The sequence below is a fragment of the Blennius ocellaris genome (genome assembly GCF_963422515.1).
Source record: "Blennius ocellaris genome assembly, chromosome: 4".
Taxonomy (NCBI): domain Eukaryota; kingdom Metazoa; phylum Chordata; class Actinopteri; order Blenniiformes; family Blenniidae; genus Blennius; species Blennius ocellaris.
This window is the reverse complement of record NC_137653.1, coordinates 22152964-22177010: the sequence shown is the minus strand read 5'-3', so window position 1 is coordinate 22177010 and position 24047 is coordinate 22152964. Positions and strand designations below refer to the sequence as shown.

The following is a 24047-nucleotide window of genomic DNA, read 5'->3' as shown; positions in this document are numbered from 1 at the left end:
TACGGTCATGACTTGTGGCCTTTAAAGAAGTGGACAGAACAGGTTTCTTCTTTCTGTTTGTGATCATGTCTCTGAGGTTATCGGTGATGCGATAGAGAAAACTCATCTCAAATGTGTGATGACTCATGTAACCTTTTGTGTCGGTCTGATACATTATATTTATAAAGCAAGAGGGATACATGTTGATTTATAATTCCCATGGCTACTGGTAGACGTTTTAGATAAGTAGCACATTCTTAGGTCTATTTTTAAATCCCTCTGTTTTTGTCGTGCTGTTGGCTTGAGCTGTTCCAGCTTTCTTTACTCCTGCTGCAGTCACACCGTCCATCCACTTTTCACAAGTTAGCCACTGACCTTTTCACTGCTGCTGGGGGGGTTTTAGAATAATGGTCATTATTAACACTTTTAAGATCTCACACTGTTCATCATTGGGTCAACAAAGGGCAGTTCGGCCACAGCTTGATTGTATCTAATTTAAACTATTTAGATACTCACACTGAAACTGAAGGTGCGTGTGCCGATTCTCCACACGCCGCCACCGGGTCGTAACGTAAGAAATATTATATCTTCCTCTGCAATCAAAATAGTTTTTGTCCTTTTTGCTGCATGTGGATTAGTTGAACTGTGTCAGATAACTGATCTCCAAAGAGGATCAAATTTAAACACTTCTTCATCATTGACTCTTTTCTGCTGGTTAGCTGACTGTCTGGTTCATCACAATTTCAATAGAGTTTTTATTTTAAAATGTTGATGATGAAATCATAATAACATTAATACTTAAGAGTGACCTATTCTGCTTTATTCCCTCCAGAGTATATTTCTGTTCTTGCAAGCAAACATTTTTTCTAGCAGATTCTAGAAATGTCACTGTATATTGTATAAGAGGTTTGTGTGGAGATTGTTGTAATTTTCCATAGTTGTTGTATGGTTTTAAAAATAATAGACATGTTTGTCATGTATGCTCTGTGCCACAACAAAAAAGAATTACAATTTTAAGTTTAAAGTTTATTACGGCACTATTTTACCGGTCCACCCGACTCGAGATGAAATTAGGCTGAATGTGACCCTTAAACTCACTAAAGTGTGTTTGACTGCTCTAACAGTTGCCACCCAATTAAAATCTCGCAGGTCAGCGTTGTGGGTCCCTGAGCAAACCACTTAATCCCAAACTGCTCGGGTTTTGTCAGTAAGCTCATCTGGTGTAAAAAGCGTGCCATACCACCCCTGTGGGTCACATGATGTGCTGAGTCGACCCCAGACTGGGGCAGCCAGGAGCCTCCATTCTATACCTTTCACTTTCATTACGTACAAATGTGTTCTCACCTTGAGGGTGAGACTACTGAAATGGTCAACATTTTAAGTTGTGGTTTTATTTTTTTTATTTTTAAAGAGAGAGAGAGAAGGAAAACGTGAAGACTCCTACTTGATCGAGCATTGTTGTTGTTTTTTTTTTGGAGCTTTTGTCATTTCAAATTCACTCACAGTCTTGTGGATTATAACAAGGTCACTGGCACCAAAAGTAGGAATTAAGTTAATTTCTAAACAAGTTGATTTGAATGGGACTTTAGCACCACATATGTTTACTTCCATGTTGGTAGCTGAAATTGTAAATTTAATCAAAACAGAGTAGACCTTGTCAGAGCAGGAGCGTGAGATTTTGTGCTTGCAGCATTGTTGATACTGAGCAGAGAAAAGCAGGCCAGTGGTATGACAGCCACTCAAACAGTACTGTGGCGAGTGCGAAGGAAATGGATGGTGATGTTAGGTGGGGAAGTGGAGAAACAGTTGGAAAGGGTCTTTCCAGAGTTGCCAGGAAGCAGCATGCGGTCTGGGCTTCTCTGTTATGTCTCTGTCTTGTTCGCCCTCCTTCCCTCCCTCCCTCCCTCCCCCCCTCCCTCCCTCCCTCCCTCCCTCCCTCCCTCCCTCCCTCCCTGTTTGTGCATGTCGCCGAGTACTGAAGCGATGGAAATCCCCGGCTTCCACAAAAACAGGGCTGTTCTCACAGAGCAGCTTTTTGTTTCGTCAGCTCCTCCCAGTATCTTCAGAATGCAGACACACACGCACACACACACACACACACACACACACACACACACACACACATACTCTCCCCCGCACACTTCCCCCAACTCCTCAGCAGCACATGCTCCATGTCACTCATTCATGCGCTCTCTAGCATTAACTGCAGCATGCGGTGGCCTGACTGACGGCTGGCAGCATGTGTGTTGATATTCAGATGACAAGAAGACTTGGAGGCCAAAACCCCGACTTCCCTTTCGCACCAGTGACATAAACTACCATTATATCTATTATGTAACCCAAGCGTTGAGCCTGCTGCTCTCCGACCCCCTCAGACACTCTCCCACCTAAAGATCTCCAGGAATGGCTGCAGCTGTTACTTTTACTAGTATCTGACAGGCTCTGTGATATTTCTCTCTGCCCCACGCCCTGTTCGCAGACTAGATTTTACATATTCGGAGGGTGACCAGAGAGCAGGGTAAAGCTGAATGTCTTTTCACCCCTCATCTCACCCTTCCAGAAATAGAAACCTGCCTGTCAGACCCAAACGTTTGTTAGTTTTTCATTCTTTTGGGTGAGATGGAGTTGTTGTCTCTCGCAGATGATGGGTATAAAAGGGACTATTTCTTTGCAGTGCTCGTGCACTTGTCATCGTGTGATTCTGTGTGTTTTCATGCTCACCAATGGGCTGCATCAGCCCATCCCTCCCTTCAGTAATGGGACCAATTACTATGTTGGGTGTCAAGTTTCTAGTAATCTATTTCCTCAATTTGTATTGTACATTTTCCCCACCACAATCCTGCCAATCCTTTCACAGACATTACTTTGATGCCCCTTTAATAATAATACATTGTATTTATCGGTTCTTTCCAGGACAACCAACGTCACTGTATAGTGAACATGTTAAAATACAGTTCCAAAAAAAAGGGGTGAAAAAAACACAGTAATGGCAATAAAAAAAACATTGAGGCATTTGCACCAGATTGACATTTGCCACTATACTACTGCCGCTTCGCTCCAAGCTCCTCCAATCACATCACCAGTCGCCACTCCCATCCATATTTTTTGCCAAACTGCCTCAGATAGCCTCCTCTTGTCCTCGTTTATCCTCCCGCCTGCTCGACGGGGGTGAGCTGTGGAAGCCCAGAGGCTGCTGTGTGTCTTTCCATCAACAGGGGGAGCTGCAGTTGTTTCTCAGCCAGACACAGACCTGTCCCAGTTTTCTCAGCTCCAAGCTGCACGATTCTTGGGCCTCGGCCAGCTCCCCGGCAGCCGTTACATAAGAGCCAACTTCTTTTTTTTCCCTTCTGTTTTTCTGGAATTTTAAACTCTCCACTGATGTGTGACCTTCAGTGGTAATTGGCAATAAAAGTGCGACAGGCACGTCTTCCTGGAGACGCTATCAGCAGTGCACTTCGATGCAGACAATGCGGGGGAGGCAGAGGGGCACATGGGAAAATTAAGCGTTTGCTCAGAGTGGTGAATGGGCCTGTCAGCCACCAGAGCACCTGTTAATGATTTCAGGTCTGCCTGCTGTAAAGGATGGATTATGGAACTAATCCATCCCTTTGGCCTTATTACCAAACTCTTGTTTTCTTTAATCATGTACACTTTCCTTGATTACTTCCCTGTGCAACCAGGTGAAGCACCTCTCATGCTCGGTCTTCTTCAATTATTTATGTCTGTTTTCTCTTTAGGGGGAAAACTCTTCCTTCAGTTATTTTAAACAGAGATGCCCTTTTAGGTCCTTGCAGCCCTCAAACTACATGAAACGGCCTTTCTCGGTCGCTGAACTAGTATGACCTTATCTGTCACTGTATCTACAAATACTCTGAATCAGCTTATGTGTATTTGTCTGCCGCTCCCCCGCTGCAAACATTTTCATCGAACTACCCGGGAACACTTGTGGAATTACAATCACTGATACACTGCTGACGATATTTTAACGTGGTTAAATCATAGTGCTTCTCATTATTCCACTGAACAAAATTAAAGTTACAATCTGGAATGATTTGCAAGCTGTTAGAGTGGAAATCGGTGTGTTGACGTTAATGGAGGGTTCGGTTTGGGGAAATTCCTGTCCAGTTCCACTATTAATCACCATAAAGCAATGTGACTGGCTCACAGGGGAAGACGTATGCCCATGTTAGGTTGTTGTTTAGTTTCTCGCTGTTGCTGCCCCCTCTGCAGTGAGTGCACACGCATGTGCGCACATACATTTATTTCCATGATGTTTGTAATTGAAACGTGTTTGTTTGCTTCCTTGCAACTGCCGTTAAAAAAAAAAAGCCTTTGTGTTTTATAGGCAGTCATTGAATTTTATTTGATTTTAAGGACTATACAGGGACTTATTGTGCCAATAAAGTATTTATTGCCTCACTGTAAATATTTATTTTTAATTATTTCGTCTTTGAAGCTTCTCGTGCAATTTTAAAGTGAAATGTAAAGTTTAGCTTACTTGACTCATCTTTATTTTTTTCGGTTGCTCTCATTATGCAACCTAAAATTATTTTCTGTTTGGTTTCTCTTATTTTATATTAAAAGAAAATTATGTATTCAGTTTAGTCTGTTTCATTTATTTTGTCTTTGCTTTTATTATGTATTAACAATTATGTATTGGATGTTTATTATACAACACATCCAAATGGGACGTTTTTGCTGTTATTTCATGGGAACTACATACAATCTAAGTCTTTCTATTTTTTCATGTTTAGCTAATCATTGTGCCTATAACACATGCAGTCTTGGCATTAAATGCAAATAGTTTTTGTTTTTTTTGGTTGGTTATTTTACTTTATTTGTTCACCTATATTTTTTGGTTTTGAGATTTTCTTTGTATATTTGATTGAAACTGTTAAACCTACATGACAAGTTCTGTTTCACAATAGTCTCATCATCAGAGTAATTTTTTTTTTTTCATTCTGTAAAGACAAACTTAAGGAAACATGGTTGTCTGAAATTGGCAGCAATGTAAGGTTATATGCAAACTAAAGAATACTCTGCTGTGTTTCTGCCGTAACCATCAGTTTGTGGTGAGATGAAAGCAGATACCGCCGTATGTTGTTGGGTTTTTTTTTCTTTTGCTTTCTTGCTGCAACTTAATGCTGCTTATTATACATGCTGACTTATAATGCTCATCCCATTAGAACTAATCACAACTTTTTTTTTCTTCTTTGAAAAACCAGAACAAAAAAATCATCACGGTTTGCTTTAAGTCATTGATGATGTCCACTTGTGCATGTGAAGCATACTATGAGTGATACAGTCACGTAGAGAAAGGCTTCTAGGCAACTAATTCAACATCTTCTAATCTAAACTAACACCATCCTTTTATTTCCAATCAGCTGGCACCTCCACCCGAGCCGGAAGTCCCTGCCGAGGTGTGTTTAAGACGCATATTGGCCAATGAATATGAGTCACTGCTGATCAGAAAATCACCTGTTGTGTTTGCACACTTCATCTCCGGGTGTTAAACTCGTCTGTATCTAAGCAGATGAGAGCCTCCATCCATCCCCATGCATTTCTCCAACCGAAGACCCCTTTCCATCACCCCCCCCCCCCGTCACTGCTGCCTTTGTGAGAGTCAATAATATGCTGCATATCGGCTCTCGTCGTGCACCGCCTCCCACTTCCCTTCCTCCCGCCTTCCTCTTTCCTTCAAGCTCTCTACTTTTTGAGCAAAGTCCAGTTTCGTGACCTTCTCTCAGTGGAGTGGCGATCAGGGAGGGGGGGTGGTGGGAGGTAGAGGGATCACGGGTGAGGTAATTTTCCATGCCAGATTGGTGCTTACTGTATGTGTCAGTAGCTCACAACACCATTATGTAAGACGGACCTTTTTCTTTTTTTTCTTTTTTCTTTTTTTTTTTTCTTTCGGGCCTCTTTCTCGTGGCTTGTGTTTCTGCCCTTCCAGCAGCTTGTCATTCTCTCCTGTAAATTATTTAGGTGCTTCTGCAGCTGTGACTGTAAAGTAATGAGGGACTTGCCACATGCAACAGAGTAGAAAGTTTGAAATGTCCCACACTGGACTGTGTGGGCATGTCGACACTGCAGAAGGAAAAAATGGCTTGACAGGAAGTTTTATATATCAGAAAGCAACTATTAAAAAGCTCATTATGTAGGTATAACATGTTTTGGAATGACTTCTCGGTCCTCCCTTGCATGAAGCCTTGCATGACTTTGACTCGACCTCACATCTTCTCCGACACAAACCACTTCCCTCTTAACTGCATGATTGAATCTGCACTCAATTTCCTGCATGCTTGAGAAAGTAACTAATTTGCACTGTATTAACACCCTATTTTCTTTTCTGGTTAACCCAACCCCCCCTCCCTCCCCACAACCCCCCTCCCTTTATTTATTTCTTTATATTTTTTACGCTTTCTGCTAACTCACCTCACCTTTAAGGAGCTTGATCCCAACCAGCCACTGAAGCAACTGGAGGATCAACAGAGGGTAGGTACAGAGTTCAGTTTTGCTGTGGTCTGGTCCTGGCTGTTGCGATGGCCTCACAGTCGCACCACTTCCACAGCCCCCCCATATAACACGTAACATGTGAGGAAGACCAGCAGGAGCACGTTAACTCCAGTTCTCCTCCTCATCTTCGACATCCCACAAAGTGTTTTGGGGTTGTTTTTTTTTGCTCAGAGGGTTCCAGCAGCTGGCAGTGCTGCTGTGATTTATACCGAGATGATGTAGCTTCATGTCAGCATATGCTAAGAGGCGAGAGGGCACAGTGTCACCTTTGAACATCACTCGCTGAGGTCAGGGGTCTCGGGGCAAATAAATCTTTTATGTCTGTTTTTCAAAAGCCTATTTATTGGTTTGTTTTTTTACGGTTCAAGATGCTGGTTACAAACAAAACAACAGTTCAGTTTACAAAAACAACTTTTATTTGCTATTTATTTGTAACCATGCAATAGTCTCTTGGGACCCTGCTCTGTCTTTCTCTCTTTGCTTTGAGCTGCTGTACCTTTCCCTAATGTTTTGTCTTGGGCTTTCAAGTGATATAAAATTTAAAAAAATAAATAAATAAAAAAAAAAGCAAATCACAGAAAAACAAGAATTTCACCTCGGGTCCCAAGAGAATTGTTATATTTTCAGTGTGTGACTCACCAGTGGGTTACACATTATCTTTTTATTAGCATCATGGAGCAGAGTTCAGAAGAGCAACTGATAATTCAGAACCGTGGTCAGTGTCCTGGGGTCAATGAGTGCATTTGTGTGCACCTATCAGTCAGAACAGTATGCAGACTAATAACAGCAAATGTTGTCTTTGTTGTGGTATCTGTTAGTTGGTTGAGTTTGACAGCTGTAGAACAAAAATGATTTTCAATTCAGATGGCTAGACAACGCAGTCAAAGTATCTGTAAAACAGGGGCATTCCAGGCAGGCAGTTGTTCATATCTAGAAAATGCTGCAAGAAATTAAGAGTGGTGAACAAGGTTCCTCAGTAGCTAAGGTACTGTTGCTCAAACTGCTGTAGAAGTAAATAATCATTCTCATAGAAATGTTTTAGGACACAATCACAGGTTTTTGGATTTGCTTGTTGTTTTGCACATATGGATGCAGAATAGAGGACTTCTATACCAATAAGAAGGGAGTAATAATGTTATGGCTGGTTTGTCTACACTCTGGGATGTTGCTGTCATCTTATTTAGCAAAAACCTGCATGAAATCTTCTGTTGCATGTGAAGACTCCATTTAGGTTTCTGAACATTTTCACTGGGGTTGTCACTTGTAGTGGATGAGACATTTCAATACTTGAATAACCATTTATGCAGGAAGGGGAATGATCATATTCCATGTATATATGCAATACAATGTATATATCCATATACAATGATCCAGGTGTAAACAGCCTATAAATGGATTACTTCAATTTATGTAAATGTATTCAATGAAAAGTGACAAGAGAGGGAGTGATGTTTAATTAATACATTTGCTTTGCTAAAAAAAATAAAAAGTCGGGGGGGGGGATTATAGCTGTACTGAAACTACTTAGACTAACGTTGAGATTGTGATATCTTGTACTTCTATATTAGCTCAGAAACACTGGGTTCCAAATAGTTTTCTCTCAATAAAATGCAACTTCATTCCTTAACATCAATTTTTTGTTTTCCTGACAGGGTGAGGCCTTGCGGCAGATTTTGGTCAACCGGTACTACGGTAATGTCAAACCTGGCCCAAGGAGAGACAGCCTCGCTTCCTTCAGCAACGGCCCACTAAGTCCTGGAGCTCAGGGAAAATCACCCACAGGTGTGTGTAGCAGTGTTCTGTTTGTCAGTTTACACAGTTCTCAGAAACGTACGTTTGAACTAATTTACTGGAGGAAACGACGACGTCGGAGCCCCAGTGAGAGATCTCCCTCATCAAATGCAATTGAAAGTTTAGTTTCACTACCATCTGCGTGGCAGGAACCAGAGAATTTCTGTAGTCAGAAATACGTGGAATGATTTCATCTTTTTCTTTTTCGTCAGTCATTTCAGAACACTTAAATCAAGGGAAAGCGTCTACATAAAAATGTGTATTATGCAGCTGCACCAGATAGCCAGGAAACAGTTGTGTCGTGTGATTCATGAAGCTTTGGGGGTTTTCAGCTGATGTGGAATGCTGCTTAAGAAAAAAATAGGTACAAATGTTATGCTGTTCAGATGTGTTTCAAAGTGGTGCTCGTCACTGTTTCAGGTGACGATTTTTAGGAATATCATTTCAGTAGAACTGAATTTTTTTCATATTTTGAACATTAATTCATGACTATTTGATTCATAAACAGGCCTGTGATTATGTTCAGAAGTAAAACATTGTGACTTTCTTTGTATTTCAATAGAAATTGTTGAATTTCTTGTGCCTACAAAGACGATTTATTTTGTAATTGGCGTTGAGTAAATGATGTCAAGTTTAACCATTTAGAAACGATACATAATTGTACACTTTTTTTATGGCAAAGCTGATAGTTTTATGTACTTCTCATGTCAGTATTGTTCATTGGATGAACAAAATCCACAGAAACATTAGGAGCGGACGTCCATACGAGGTGCAATTTCGGTTGAATACCTTGTGTCTTCATGCGTCGCATCAGCTACACAATAACACTTACAGAAGGTTTTACCTGTATAGAAAACATTTTAGTGCCACGAACCAAAGCAGGGGCTTCTTCCACCGTTTCTGCATTTTTCCTCAAATTGAAATTGACAGTCAGAAGTCTAATAGATTGTTGATAACAGACATTTATTCATAGCAGTGTGTCGCTCTGTCTCTCATCGCAGAAATGACTCATTTCATCTGTAATGGCACAGAGTGGAGGAGAGACAGGAGGGAAAAAAACGTGATCTTATTCACAGCCGTGGCCTTCTACTCCAATAAGCCCTTAGACCTCGCCGGTGCCACTGAGCACACTGTCTCTCTCCTCAACATAACGTAGGCCGTGTTGTTGCCAGGCGACCAGAGAGCCAAGCTCCATCTAGAATGGGATGTGTTGTTGATTCAGTGGCTCGCCCAGCCCGAGACGGCTCTGATGGGTGCCGTTATCTCACCGATTCCTCTCCGACTGGTAGTGGGAGCCATCAGCGGTAGTAGGAGTTGAAGTACCTCTGTGGATGAGGGAAACGTGTAACGTGATATTGTTATGAGCAGCAGCTGAATGAATAGACCAGACACCTGTGGTTCAATGCATGTATCACCATTCCCTAACCTTCTATAAACATCAATGAAACCTTTTTAATCATAGAAAACACCTTCACACATGTTCGTTTTAATAGAATTTCCTTTACAAGTGCACCAACCAATGTCCCGCACCAACTCTCAGAACTGATGCAATGATGGTAAATCGGACACAAACTTGAATCCCAGGTCAGTACTCTGGCTTCCTGAGCATGACCCTTGACCTCCATCATATCCGCAAAACACCCTAATGTTCTAGGCATAGGACGGGTTAATGCAGAAGAAAAGGGCCTGATGTACAAGAAATAGAGCGATGAATGGGGAGCATTATGGCACATGGACAGGTAGTTGGCTGACAGCAAGTTCTTCTAGTCATCAGACTGGAGCAGGTAAAGATGAGCAGGGCCAAAGTGCTGGCAGTGTGCCAGAAGGCAGCCCAAACAAACAAGAGGCCTGCAGGACGAATCCCCTGGGGGTCGTGCTGCTGTCCCAGTATGACCTCTAAAGAAAAGGACTACAGGTCATAGGCCTAACATGAAAAAGGGCAACCAGTCCATCTAAGTTACCCGCAAGGCGATTGGCCTGGAATACAGCCTTCATGTTGTGGTGAAAATGTTCACAAAGCCAGTTGGCCCTCCAGATTGGGCACAACAACATTTAAACATGTCTGTGAATAACAGTGACATAGGGCAATTTGGTTTCTTGAAGAACCCCATGGTTTTTACTAACACTCTATCTATCCTGATAGGCAATAACGTTTTTACATGTACCCATGATGCCATTTCACCTCAACTGGTAACCTTGAAAAAAACCTCTGCATGTACTGTAGCAACATGCAAACTTCACGTAGACTGGCTGCAAGTCTCGAATTTAACCAGGCGAATACTCAATATCAGGAAAACACCCTTTATGAACCTATATTATGGACCAAATACTGTGCCTTTGTTAAATCTCCTATTTCAAGAGATGTTTCTTGCATTTGTTGTGTGTCTTTGTCAAATTCATTTAGGTGTGAAGAATGACGGAAACTCAAAATACGCATTTGATGAGTCATTGTGTCCCGTCCTCCATTATGTAACCTGTCAGAAGCTTCATGCATCTTAAGTGCGAAAGTAATCCGTTTCCCTTCTGTGGTCGTAGTGGTCAGCTCTGGAGTTGGAGGTCGAGGGGAGCTGAGTTTGGCAGAGGTACAGTGCCACCTGGACAAGGAAGGGGCCTCTGACCTGGTCATTGACCTCATCATGAACGCCACCAGTGATCGGATCTTCCAGGAGAGCATATTGTTAGCCATCGCGCTGCTGGAAGGTGGAAATACGGTGATCCAGGTAAGCAGGTGTTACCCAGGTTTAAAGTACAAATGCACACACACACTGCAGCAGAGAAGGTGTGACACTCACACGTCCAACCTGCAATTAAATAGGCCAAGTAAAAGCCATTGCTCCAGGGAGGTATGAGCAGCTCCTCAACAAGGAGATCTTATCTGTGGTGTTTAAATCTACGGTGTCAACAGTTCAAGGCATTGTCGCCGAGCTGCTTCACTGCTGTCAATGGAGAGGTGGCAGAGAGTGACTTCAGAAGAAAAGAATGTAGCCTCGTCAACCTAGATGTGATTCGAAAAGTAGACTTCACATCCGGGTGCAGAAAGACATTCTGACATGTTTGAACTTATTGACACATTGTGGGGGGAAAAAGAGAGAGGGTGTTGACCAGAGAGGAAGAGGAACAATAGCCTGCTGGTAGATATCCAAACTGTGCAGCCAAAAATGTCATTGCCTCCCCATCGACAGCCAGGGGTTGCTACAGCAACACCAACTCTTTGCAAATCTCACATAAAGCAGGTTTAGACGGCGGAGAGACGGCGTGTTTGTAAATGCATTTATTTCAGCTTTGCAGAGTGTGTGTGAGAGAATCCGCGTCTGTGTGTTTTTGCCACATAATGTGTGAGTGTGTGCAGCACGTAAGCTGTGTTGGCGCATTCTGGGTTTGTGGTCTGTGCATGTGTGCTCTTGTGTGTTGTCTTGCATAAACCGGCGCATTGCATAATCGGCTCCTATTTGCATAGTAGCGTTACCTGACAAGGCCTGACCTACCGACGTGTACACAAAGGCACTCACATGACTCCTGTTACATAAGCCACCTCTCTGCCTGGGTGAGATACACCCAGAGCCCCGGGCCTCCTGACATTCCTACCGGACGCTTAACTGGGTCATGCTTTACCAGTGGAAAGAGGGCAATAAAAGACATAACCCCTCAGAGGCCTCAGCAGAGATTCAGTAGATTTCACAAACTCTCTGCTGTTCTCAGAAGACATGCTATTTCTTCCAGCCTCCCCGAGGACACTCATCTGGCTTATTGAACCAGATGTCATTTTCCGTGTGCTGCCTGACCTTTGTGCTGTCCGGGCATGTGGACAACACTCCTGAAAGTAGCCTGTAGCATCTATTTTCAACAGGGTGAGGATCTTTTTTGTCCACCTCAGGCCATTATGAAGGCTTTTGACCTGTCATGGAGTGATTTTTCTCTTTCTATACATCCGTCTAGCTAATATAGCTGCACAATAAACATGCTGAATCATCACCATTTCCGGGAGTTAGTTTTAGGCCGAGGTTGATGTTGTGTGTATTGTACCAGGGCCTTAGCCTCTAAATGCAAATGTTGATTGGGGCATGGGACAACTATGGCCCTGTTTACACGTTTTCAAGGGAAATGCAAATCTTTTGTTGCATGTTGATCTTCAGTTTACACGGCAATGGTGCTTGGTGCCACTAAAAACGCTTTCATCCCAGACTGACACTTCCCAGGTAGACACTTGGACGGACAGACGGACAGACGTTTTAGTCTTTTCTGTGAAGGCTTGCATTGGACATCGGGACCTGGCTTCTTTTTTTTTTTTTTCCCCCAGTCGTGATTTATCCGACTTCTTTCCACCTGAAGGTACACAGACTATTTCTCATTCTATTTAGTCTTGTGCGACCAGGTGCTGGACAGTGTCTAGAAATTCATCTATGCTGATGTCTCCGTCCCTGCTTCCTCCCATCGCGTTCACATATGTGCGTGATTTTTTTCTTTTCTGTGAGGGACCCTGCGGCTTTTTTTTTCTTTCCCCGGCCGTGATTTTAAACCAATGTTGAGCTACTTTTTCAAAGGAACTAAGTGTCTTTATGTTTAAAAATACATTACTATTCATCCTAGGCCACTGAAGTTTTACAAATAATTAACTTATAATAAAGCATCTAAATGGGAAATGTATATCTGGGTAAAAAAAAACACGAGCGTCTAACTGGGAAGCGTCTATCTGCAATGATACCACTGAAAACGCAACTTTCTGAAAATGCTCAGGCTCTGACCCTGCGTCGACAGCGAAAACACTGTGAATGTGCGTGCGCAACATGGCTGTCACAAAAAGTTCTTCTGCAAATGTGCGAGTAGATGGACAATAACAACAATGGCAGTCTCCAGAGGGTCATGACTCCCAGTCCATATTCTCCTGGGACTTGAGTCTTGAGTCGCCAGCAATCCAGGTTGGTCATCTGTCCATACCAAAGTTGGTCTTAACTTACAAAAACAATGCATTTTCACTTGGAAACGCCATGTAAACGAGACCTGAAAATGTATAGCATTATGCTTAGTTACCTCATCTTTTTCAGTAAATGTTTGAAACCCTGTGGGATTCAGATGTGTTCACTTCAGTCAACCGTTTTCTTTCAGACTATCCAAGAAAAAATGTCCTCCAAGTCACCTTCATAAACAAAGTTGCTTATTGGCTTAAAGAAGAAATCAATCATAAAGAAGCTTGTTGGTTTTTAAAAAAAAATTAATAACGTTAGATTTCTTTCCTGCTTCTTGGGCATGATGCTCATACACGCAGACTTTGTTGAAGAATCCTGTATGATTCCAAGTGAATTTACAACATATCAGCAGATGCATCACATTTTCCTGTCTTACACAACATCTGGTTGCCGGCCCCCTCGTAGGACAGAAGAGTTCTTGTTGTCTAAATGAAAAGCAGGACAAAAACATGCCCACAGATTTTTTCCAAGCAGTCTGCTTGTTTGTTTTCGAGGTAATTCAGCATTGTGGCCTTGCCAACTAAATTTCTGGGAAAAGGCAAGTGTACAAGAGTTGTTGGTTGGTTTCAAAATGAGTTCATCCCGGGCCCAGAGCGCTTTGCTAGCTGGACCACATACAGCAGTACTAAGGCAGACGTTAAGAGTTAGTAAATTCACAAAGAAATTGGTGAGAACAAGGACTTGTACGACCTTTATGACCAGTGCTTTCCCCAAATAGGTTTATCTTTCGGTTGAAATAAAACTTAGAAACACTATGCGACGCATCAAGAGAGGAAAATTAAATCTGAATTATTGAAACTTTTATCAAATCTATATTGGTGCATTTGTTTGTGTTGTCTAACTTGTCTTACAGCTACATACATTGACCTCCAAGGAATTGTAATTGAATTTCAGTGCATTCCAAAATCTGAAAATCTTACCCAGGAGCTGGCAAAAGATATTATCCAACCTTTGATAGTGTTCATCTTCATTTATGTCATTGTATGGTCATATATTTAACATGCATTGACACAAAGATCTCATTATTGCACCTCAAAAAAATATGCGGCAAAACACTCAAATACTCAAAACACAATTCAACTGCTTGTCCAGGTATGACACTGAAATCCACATATACACACTCTGAAGATGTGTTTTTATTGTTAACGAACTAAAAACCAGACGTCTTTCAAAGTGAGCACAATTTCTCATGTGTAGCTACAGAACAGAACAGCAAAATCCAAATGAAAGACTTTTAAAGATAATATACTGACTTGTGCTGCAGCATCATCTGACCCTGGACATACCCTGGGCTGCATTCATGTGTCAAACATTACTTATTGACCTACATACCTTACCTAATATAACTGAAGCCTGCACGACTCGCTCCATACAAGATAGATAACATATTGCCTGACACATGCTCAGCCCCCCCCCCCCCGGTTTGTTCAGTAATGAGCAACAAGTACCGCGACACTCCTGTTGTAGCTCGGGCAGATGGATACGTGTTGAATTGCACGCACAACATATCGCTGCATTAAGCCACACTCATCTGTACACCCCATCAGCACATGAACCCACACACTCAGACGGCGGGATATACTTAGTCTGGAGAGCTTATTCCAAAAACAGCCCTCGGAGGGAGAGGGAGAGTGTGTGTTTACGTGTGTTTGTGTTATGTAAGACAAGAAGTGTAAAATGTCTAGTCCTCTCAGCCCACCATCCATCTTCTCAACACTGTCTTCATGACCTCAGATCCCGAACTGTCACAGGGGCGAACAGGTGCCGCCGCTCTTACTCAACGGGCTTGTTGTGGCACGCCGCTGCCCTCGGCCCCATCCTGGCATGATTCACCCCCTTCAACCCCTGCTCAGTTAAAGTTTATTTTACACCTAGCTCTTGGAAAGCTTTAAAAAGATTCTGGAAGGTGCGTTTCCAGGCATCGCCGCTATCAACATAGCCGCTCACTATTTAAATGGTCTCATTTTCATTTCTAATTATTTTAGTCCGTCTTATTTGTCATTGAAGTCACTGGATATTACATAGACTTCATTTTTCTGGTTGCCGGCCCAGATTTCTGAGAAAGCACACTCGTGCGTGAATGTATTTCACTGTGATTTATACGGTGGCAGTCTCGCCGTGGCTTCAAAAAGGAGATTTCTATGGATTCCAGCTGGGTAGTGGCGGAGTACGCAAAACCGAAGCCCTCCAATACATACAGAGATGGCTTCGTCACTCACGAGGTGTCAGGCTGCAAAGGCTGGATATGGATAAAAAGAAAGAGAGAGGGAGAGGCAGAGCTGGTGGTATAAACAGGCCTTACATAACTGGCCCGTGTTGATGCCAGGAGCCGGGGTGGCAGCTGACGGGAAACGGAGAGAAAAGTTGGAGTGCAGAATAATCGGAAGCGAGGCCCCGCAGTGCCGCCACGTTGTTCCTACAGGAGGGGAGAGTCACTTATAGGTCACAGAAAAAAATCTGGCGAACACGGCCACAGCGGCCGACTCAGCACAGCTCCCAGGAGGCTTAGTGCCTCTGCCGGCGGACACGTAGAGGGTTAATCCGTCTCACAGGGAAGAGCTGAGGCTGATTGGCTGATGCATAGTTTCTTTAACGAATGACTCAGCAGTCAGTGGGGAGACCAGGGGGCCAGATTCACTGTTTAAACATTTTTTTTGGGGGGGGGGGGGCGCTTTCTCCTTATGTAAGACGCAGCACGCCTGAATTGCATCTTATCATATTACATGATCTCTCTTGCCGGCTCTACTCCAAAGTCAGTCACAGCGTGCCGGTTAGTAACTGCAGTGCAGCGAGCACCTTCACTACACCGGCACTCGTGGCGGATGCACAGCAGTTTCCTCCTCAGAACAATAGTTGGCAGCCTGTCATCACTTCTGAATTTAGGCTCACTGCTCCTCGTCCTCATTCAGCCGGAGTTCCAAACTGATATACATTTTGTTTATGTTTCCTAGTGATCTTGAGTTATGTTTAAGTCTTTATATATTCTTGTTTGTATTCTTCCGTCTTAACCGGAATATCTGATCACCCAGCTCAGTGAAAAAAATATTACTTTACTAAATTACGTAATGCACTACTTTGCTGAGATAAAAACATGGAACATCAAATTAGACTATTAACTTAATTTTCTGTTGAAATGTTGCATGCACACACTAAGAGCTGAATCTATCATGATTCAATTCAACCAGATCTTCAGCTGATTTACATTTTTAGAATCCTGCTGTGGAAATATCTGACGCAATACAAATACTCACTTTTCATTTTAATTTTCTCCATGTTTTTTGTTTTTTGTTTTTTTCTTTCTCCAAAACTACCTCCAATCTGTAATGATCTTGTCTGAATACTCATTTTATGGCACTTTTGGACCATTTGAGATGCACTCTGCTGCAGACGCACAGTTCAAGGGGTTAAGAACAATGACCAAAAGAATTCAGATTTGTTGTGCAGCAGTGACTGCACAGACGGCGCACAGACCAACAGTTTGTCTTCTTGCCTTTGGCATACATGACAGGCGTGACTCGACAGATTTGGGCAGAAATGAGGTTGTTTTTTTTATGGCCACAGTCATGAGTTCTACTTAAAGTGGTAATCTTGTAAAGCTTCGGTCCCGGAGCTGTTATGGAGAAGTATGCCTGGTTGCATAAGTCGGTCTGTTGATCAGATCATTATCAATGAATGACCCTATCTTGTCAACAGCAACTTGAAAAACAAGCAAACAACACTGTTGCATAAAACCGTGGAGGAAAACAACATAATAGATTAAGTGTGGGGGGGCCTCCCTCAGGACCTGTCGGGTGCTCCTGCAGAGATTCTCGCCGGTCAGCTTCTCTGTGCAGAGAAGCTGCCTCAGTGCCGTGAACTTGTACATTGATTCACCGCACGTCTTTCCCTCTCACAGAAAACTTGTCTGAGTTCAGCTAAACCTGGAAAGAGTGTTATGTAACTGGCTTTCAAGCCTGCCCCAGAATCTCTGGATGCGATAACTCGGCTTGCATCAAACACCCTCCCCACCTCGCTTCCCACTTTCGGACCCTTCCTCCTCCCTCTCACACCACACGTTCACTTCGTGCCGTCCTGGCAATGAAAAGTAGGGCAGGGTTTTCCTCTCTCTCTCTCCCTCTCCACTGCTTGCCCTCTGTGGGCTGATGTAACAGTGTTAGAGCCGAGGCGCTGTGTGCCCTCACTGTAACCACTCAGCTGATTACAGGTCTTATGTAAGGAGGGATTGTTGAGAGGAAAATGGGACAGAACATATGAGCCGTTGCAGGGAAGGAAAAAAAAAAGCGACTGCTTCCCACACGCGCAGTGTTCAAACAAAATTGCCCTTAGTGTCGCTCCGTTTTGGGTCGGTCATTTCCTCTCTCGCCCTGACCACATACTCGTGCTTGTTGCATCACAAAAGCAAAAACCTGTTGCTTTGTGCCGTCGAAGTAACTTAGTGAGGCCAATTTAACGAACACGAGGCTCCTGCCGCGTGTGTTTACTTTCATGCATGAACAACGTGCGGCCTCAGCAGGCAGAGAGACTGGTTCTGTCACTGCGTCGTTGTGAGCGCATGCTTTATAGTTTGGCTGCATGCTAACCACAAACCCTGCTTGTTTGCATGTTTGTTTGTAAGCGTTAACACCCAGAACTGTGTCATGCTCCGAGAGTTGATCATGTAAAACCAGGTGAGCATGGTGAGAAGTTACAAAGGAGTTTCCTGGCATGAGCCAAGCCTGTGGCACGCGGTAGTGAATAGCAGAAGTAATCCAGACATTAGGATAATGATAAGAAATGACTAAATAGCAGCTCTGAGCTACATTCCGCAGCATTTTAAGCGGAAGCATTGTCTGTTTTATGTCCCGTGATGTTGCATCACTGTATAAGCAATATGTCACGAAAACATGACAATGTAAAAAAAAAAAAATGTGTGTAAACTCTTAAGAAATCTCATATTGAACAGAAAATTATCCTGACAACCCTTCTCCTGCCTTTCTCCAGCGGTCCTTCTTTCAACGATTAACGGGTGACAACAAGTCGGAGAAATTCTTCAAAGTGTTTTATGAGCGCATGAAGCTGGCCCAGCAAGAAATCAAGGCCACCGTGACGGTCAACACCAGCGACCTGGGGAGCAAGAAGAAAGATGAGGAGCCGCCAGACAAAGACACTCCAGCACGCAAGAAAGGTCTGTGGTTAAGAGTCAGTCATCAAGAGAACGAGCACAGCGAGCCACAGAGGAAAATGTTACACAATATGCTCAATTCACACCATTATTCAATATAGTTAACTGTCATTTTCATGGTGTGTTGCGTTTGTTTTGGGTTTTTTCTTTGAAGCCTTTTCGGACTCTATTTTTTTTTATGATATTACGCAAGTTGTCAGAAAAGGCTATTGTTTCTCGAGTGCAACCACAATTTCTTTTTTTTTTTTCCTCGTTCCTGTTCCTTGTCCTTGAAGCTAAGGCATACAATATTGCATTTTCTATTGGTGAAATATGTGGCCTGCAGCAGGACTGCTCAGCACCGGATGTTCAGTATTGCAACTTGTGTGGTTTTGCATTGTCTGTCTCTGATATGAAAGGCCTTACCTGACAAATGGGAGCAAATGTTGTTCTAAAACAATCATATACTTTTCAAAGTTTATAATACATATTTAATGTGACCATGCCTGAGAGGAGACAGTGGCCACATGTGGCCCACGAACAAATCTCTCACAATTACTAGGTTTTTGGCTTCCTAAATAAGGGTAGGATAGTGGTCATTATGAATGAATGGATGAATAAATGGATGGTTTACTCCTGGTCATGTTCCAACACAAAAAAAAAATCAACAAACGCAGTTCAATTTAACTGACCAATGAAAGAAACAGGCTGAAGCTATTTATGCCCATCCTATAAATTATTTGGAATAACCTAGAACAGGGGTGTCCACACTCGGGGCCTGGAGGGCCAGGGTCCTGCATGTTTTAGTTCTCTCTCTGCTTCAGCATTCCTGAATCTAATGATCACATCATCGCCAAGGTTGTGAAAAAGCTCAATAACGAGCCTCTCATTGCAATCAGGTGTGCTGCAACTGGGAGAGAGCTAAACCCTGCAGTAGGCCGGCCCTCCAGGACCGAGTTTGGACACCCCTTACCTAGAATATGTGCAAATCCCAAACAAAAACAGCAAAACCAACAAAAAATAAAAAACAGTAGAGAAATCTAAAGAACATAACTTAACAATAACACAATATATAATTATATCCATTTTCTCTCATCAGTCTGAACTGTAACCCTTTATTTTTTATTTTTGAGTTGTTCCGAATGTTGACAATGAGGTGCGACATTTAAGTTCGTCACTGAGGCCATTAAAGTCAAAATAATTTTCAGCACATTTGGACCAGTACCAATACCTCTAGTATTATCAGAGATGCTCCTTCCTAATGTAGCCATCAATGAAACTCCATAGTATGGAATAGAAATACTTTATTAATCAAGGAGGGGAAAATGCCTTCCATCTGTGCTGTTGGGATGGTCATTCTCCTCATGAACCCACAGCACACAGCCTCCATAGAAGTTTAAAAAATTGTGATTTTCAATATTTTTATTTCTTCACACATGGCTTCTTTCTTTGTTTCAATTTCAACTTGCATTGATAAATTGAACAGTAAATGTGTTCACAGAAAGGCATTTCTGGAATCGTTCCTCAGCCCAAGCAGCCTTCCAGCCATTGCTCAATGAGAAAAAATTGTTTTGTTTAGTTTTTTTTTTGGGGGGGGGTGGGGGGGTTGTGGATTTGTGAACCTCTCCTCAGAAAAAGCTAAATTCTCCTTAAACTCTTTCAAAGCTTTTAAAGTAGTGGCGGTCTATGCAATCCAAATGAAACAATTAGATAGCTCATCAAATTTGAACTTTACAAAAACATTTGGATACATTTATTGCAAATCATTGCATTTGGGGTTTTTTGGGTTCACACATCATACCAACCTTTTTGAAATTAGAGTTCTAAACAGAAATCTATTGAAAACAGAAACTCTTCTCTTATACAAAGTATTGTCCAGGGGTTCTTTGGCCATACATTTATATTATTATATAAAAATCAGATCTCAGTAGACCACATCATTTTTGTCAAGTATTTCTGTCAATGCTTCTTATTTCCCATTTCTCTGTGTTTGACTCATCCTTTGCTCTCTGTGGTTAGTGAAAGATGTGCCGGTGGTGGCAGTAGTGACCGAGGAGGTAAAGGAGCAGCTGGTGGAGGCCTCCGCTGTCACCAAGAAGGCCTACACCACCTACCGACGCGAGGCCGAAGCCGAGGAACACCAAGCGGCCGCCGAGGGCGCCCCCGTCCCGACTGCCGACAAAAGCCAGGACGAGGGCGAAATGAGCGTCATCATCACCATCATGCAGCCGATTCTGCGCCTCATGCAGCTGCTCTGTGAGAATCACAACAGAGATCTGCAGGTCAGCCGCTGCGTCAGTTTGTTGTTGGGACCGCGCCGCCCACCCTGTCGGCCCACGACACAGTGACATTTCCTGACCTTTGTTCTGAATTTCAATCACCACACTCACTTATTGAGAAATGAAACCGTGGTGAAAATAGGCACACGTTGCAGAACTTCCTCATGTTGCTGTTTCCATACCCTTTGCGTCTTGGTCTGGTTTCACTATGAGGAGTGTGTTTGGGTTCCTGGAGGCTGCCATCGCGAAACCCAGACAGGAGACGGATCCTGTTTACACCTCAAACCAGTGCGCAGCTCATTAAAGGAGAGCGCCGAGGTGCTCCGTCTCTCCCGTCATGACCCCGCGTGGGTTGCAAGATATTGATTCATTGTCAGCTGCTCTGCACACATGATCAATTCGCTGAGACGTTTCAGTTAATTCCAGAGTCGTTGCTGTACTTGTTTCTGCTGCAGTCTTAGTTTGTCGGCTTGAAAAGAATTGCGGGAACAATGAGCCATCTCTGCTATTTGTGTTTGGTTTTGGCTTCAAAGATGGTAGCTGATTGAAGGAAAGTGACCCTGATGAGTGGGCTTGTGACAGCTCACTCACCATTCAAAGCCAAACACTCTCTGTATGACTGAAACACATCCAAGCAATGGAATGAAAGAAATCAATTTTGACCCTTTATTCCCCGTGTTGTCGTTCTACAGAACTTTCTACGCAACCAAAATAACAAGAACAACTATAATCTGGTGTGTGAGACGCTTCAGTTCCTGGACTGTATCTGCGGGAGCACCACGGGGGGACTGGGGCTGCTTGGACTCTACATCAACGAGAAGAACGTGGGACTCATCAACCAGACTGTGGAAAGCCTCACCGAGTACTGCCAAGGCCCCTGTCATGAGAACCAGGTGACACATACTCTACTTCCCACCGAAAAGTTAGAAGTTTCTCCACTGGATTTAAGGTCAGAGTGACAGACCTCTGCCATCAGACTGATGGTTGTGTTCGAGTCGTGTTGTAATTAGTCCCGAGTGCTCCATGCCCAGCGCTCGGCTGCCACGCTGAAGCTATTCAGTCTCTCGTCTTTCTTCGACAGTGCAACACCAGCCCACTCTGGGCAGAGCGCCTGTGTTTGTTCTCTGGCACGGTTAAGCATTGCTTCGTCTTCTCACATGATGGTGGCATCCTCTGTTCCTGCTGCTGTGAGGTCATTTCAGTGTGAAACTGGCTTGAATAAACAAGCAAACGGGCTAAACGCAGTCACTATCTGAGGCCAGTTTAATTCCACCGAACTTGGCGAGAAGGGAGATTTGCCGAAATACACTCCGCTCTTTGTCCGTGTCTGCTGAGGCGGAAAAGACGGAAACACGTGCCTAATTTATTTCTCTCTTTTATATTCTCCATTAGTTAAACAGAATGAAGCCACTTGACAAACCCTTTATTTGGTTTTAGGGGTGGTTTATTAATCGCCAACAATTTCTTTTTACATTTCCTATTAAACATGACAGTAGGTAAGATATGTGGCCTGCCTCCCTTGTCCCTGACCTGGTGCTCGAGTTGGCAAGCTTAAAGGAATCCCAATGATGACGCACCAGATTTCACCAACTTGAAAAAAAAAAAAAAGTAACATTTCGATAACCTCTTCCACACTGTCATCAATCACGTACATGTTTGTCTTTACTGCTCTTTGCCTTGAACCCATCCGGATGTTTTTTTGTGGGCTTCACCCTTCAGATGCAGATGAGTTGTGACGTGTAAATCTACACATGCACGCCTTGTTTTCAGTGGTTAATCGCTAAATTGTGTTCAAGCCACATCCAGCTCTGGAGGGTGAACTCCACACACGTGAAACCAGATCTGAATTGATTTAACCCTAACCCAACCTGGAGAGTTTGTCCTGTTGTTTTATGAATCCAGGCAGTCTTGTTTTTCCCCCTGGCACTGCCGGGGCAACCTTTATATTTGCTACGGCATCAATGAACAAATCTTTGTGACGGCCTGTTGGTTTTTGACCACTGCTAAATGAACCTCAGTCAGATGCCTCCCAGTAAACACGACATGATACAGTAAGTCTCCAGAGAATGAGGCTCACTTGTCCTACATTCTGCCTCAAGAAGCCCGACCTCACGGCCTGTTGACACTCGCTGGACTTATTACTATTCATAGAGACTTTGACTCCTACGAGTTAGTTATTAAATACATTTTCTGGATTGTGTCAACATAGAAATTATGTTTAGATTCTAGCATCAAATTACAGCAGTTACATGAACACTGAGTAAAGTTACTGGAATGTTGTGCCGGTTTATACACACCAAGATGTGACCCGATTAATTTCAGGGGATCAGTCCCATAATGCTTTGCAGTGTGACGTTTGTTGTTTGTGATATGAACAAGGAATCCGGCAAACATTACGTCTGTCAGGCCTTTCAACTATTTTGTCTTTCAATATGTTAAAAAGATTTCTTGTTTCCTGCGCCGGCCAGGTCATATGGTGTAAATATAATCATATTGAAGTGTTTGTATGGTGCAAATTTAATCGGGTAGGTTTTGGTCCATGTAACCACAGCGAGTGTAAGACCACCTTGAAGCTGCTGAAGCAGGGAAAATGTTTGATAGGAGTGAAGCCCATTTAATGTAATGAGAGTTAAGGTGAACATCTTTCAAGGTTAAAGACTTTAGGTCAGCGTTAACGTTTCAAACTTCTTTCATTTATTCACCACAAACAGTTTTTAATGTTAAACACTGATTGGAGTGCCGGCCTCACGAGGGGATGTCGGCAATAATCCAGCATGAAAACTACTTTTTTTTTTTTATTTGTTGGTGTTGTTCAATAGTAATCCTGAAATTCAGGAAAATAAAATATCCTTGAGTTGATCTTGTCTCATTTGATTTGCCCATCAGAACTGCATTGCCACTCATGAGTGTAATGGCATCGACATCATCATCGCTCTCATTCTCAACGACATCAACCCTTTGGGAAAGAAGAGGATGGATCTGGTGCTGGAACTCAAAGTGAGTGTTCATCGTTCTGAAAATGGATATAGACTCTTATACATATACAATATTCCCACGTTCAGTCTGAGACAGAGTTAGTTTGAAAAGTTTCAATCACGTAGGACGTTCTCATTCATTCCTGGAGAAATTTACCGTAAATTCACCAGTTAAGCTCCTGAAACGTACTTGTAAAATAAATCCTAATTCCACCCCGTGTAATAGCGCTGATTATTAAGACATAATTCACCAGAGATTGTCGATCAACTACGTGAAAATCTCGTGAGTGCATCCAACCAAGTAAGTCCGCCAAAATATGCTTGTAAGACTCTTCTCCGTATAAAGTGCTTTGTGGCAAATTACATATCATTGACGCATGACGAAATAACAATATTTACATTTTGT

General features: G+C 42.9%; 1 protein-coding gene across 1 annotated transcript in view; it reads left to right on the top strand.

Annotated features, from left to right (window-relative positions):
- The window catches only part of itpr1b (inositol 1,4,5-trisphosphate receptor, type 1b), a 99345-nt gene that overhangs the window by 46235 nt on the left and 29063 nt on the right, over nt 1-24047 (top strand). Inside the window, exons 39-44 of the mRNA XM_080495657.1 lie at nt 8145-8278; nt 10826-11003; nt 18228-18429; nt 20431-20669; nt 21359-21559; nt 23553-23663. Coding sequence (XP_080351783.1) covers nt 8145-8278; nt 10826-11003; nt 18228-18429; nt 20431-20669; nt 21359-21559; nt 23553-23663 — 1065 coding nt within the window. The remainder of the gene's footprint in view (nt 1-8144; nt 8279-10825; nt 11004-18227; nt 18430-20430; nt 20670-21358; nt 21560-23552; nt 23664-24047) is intronic.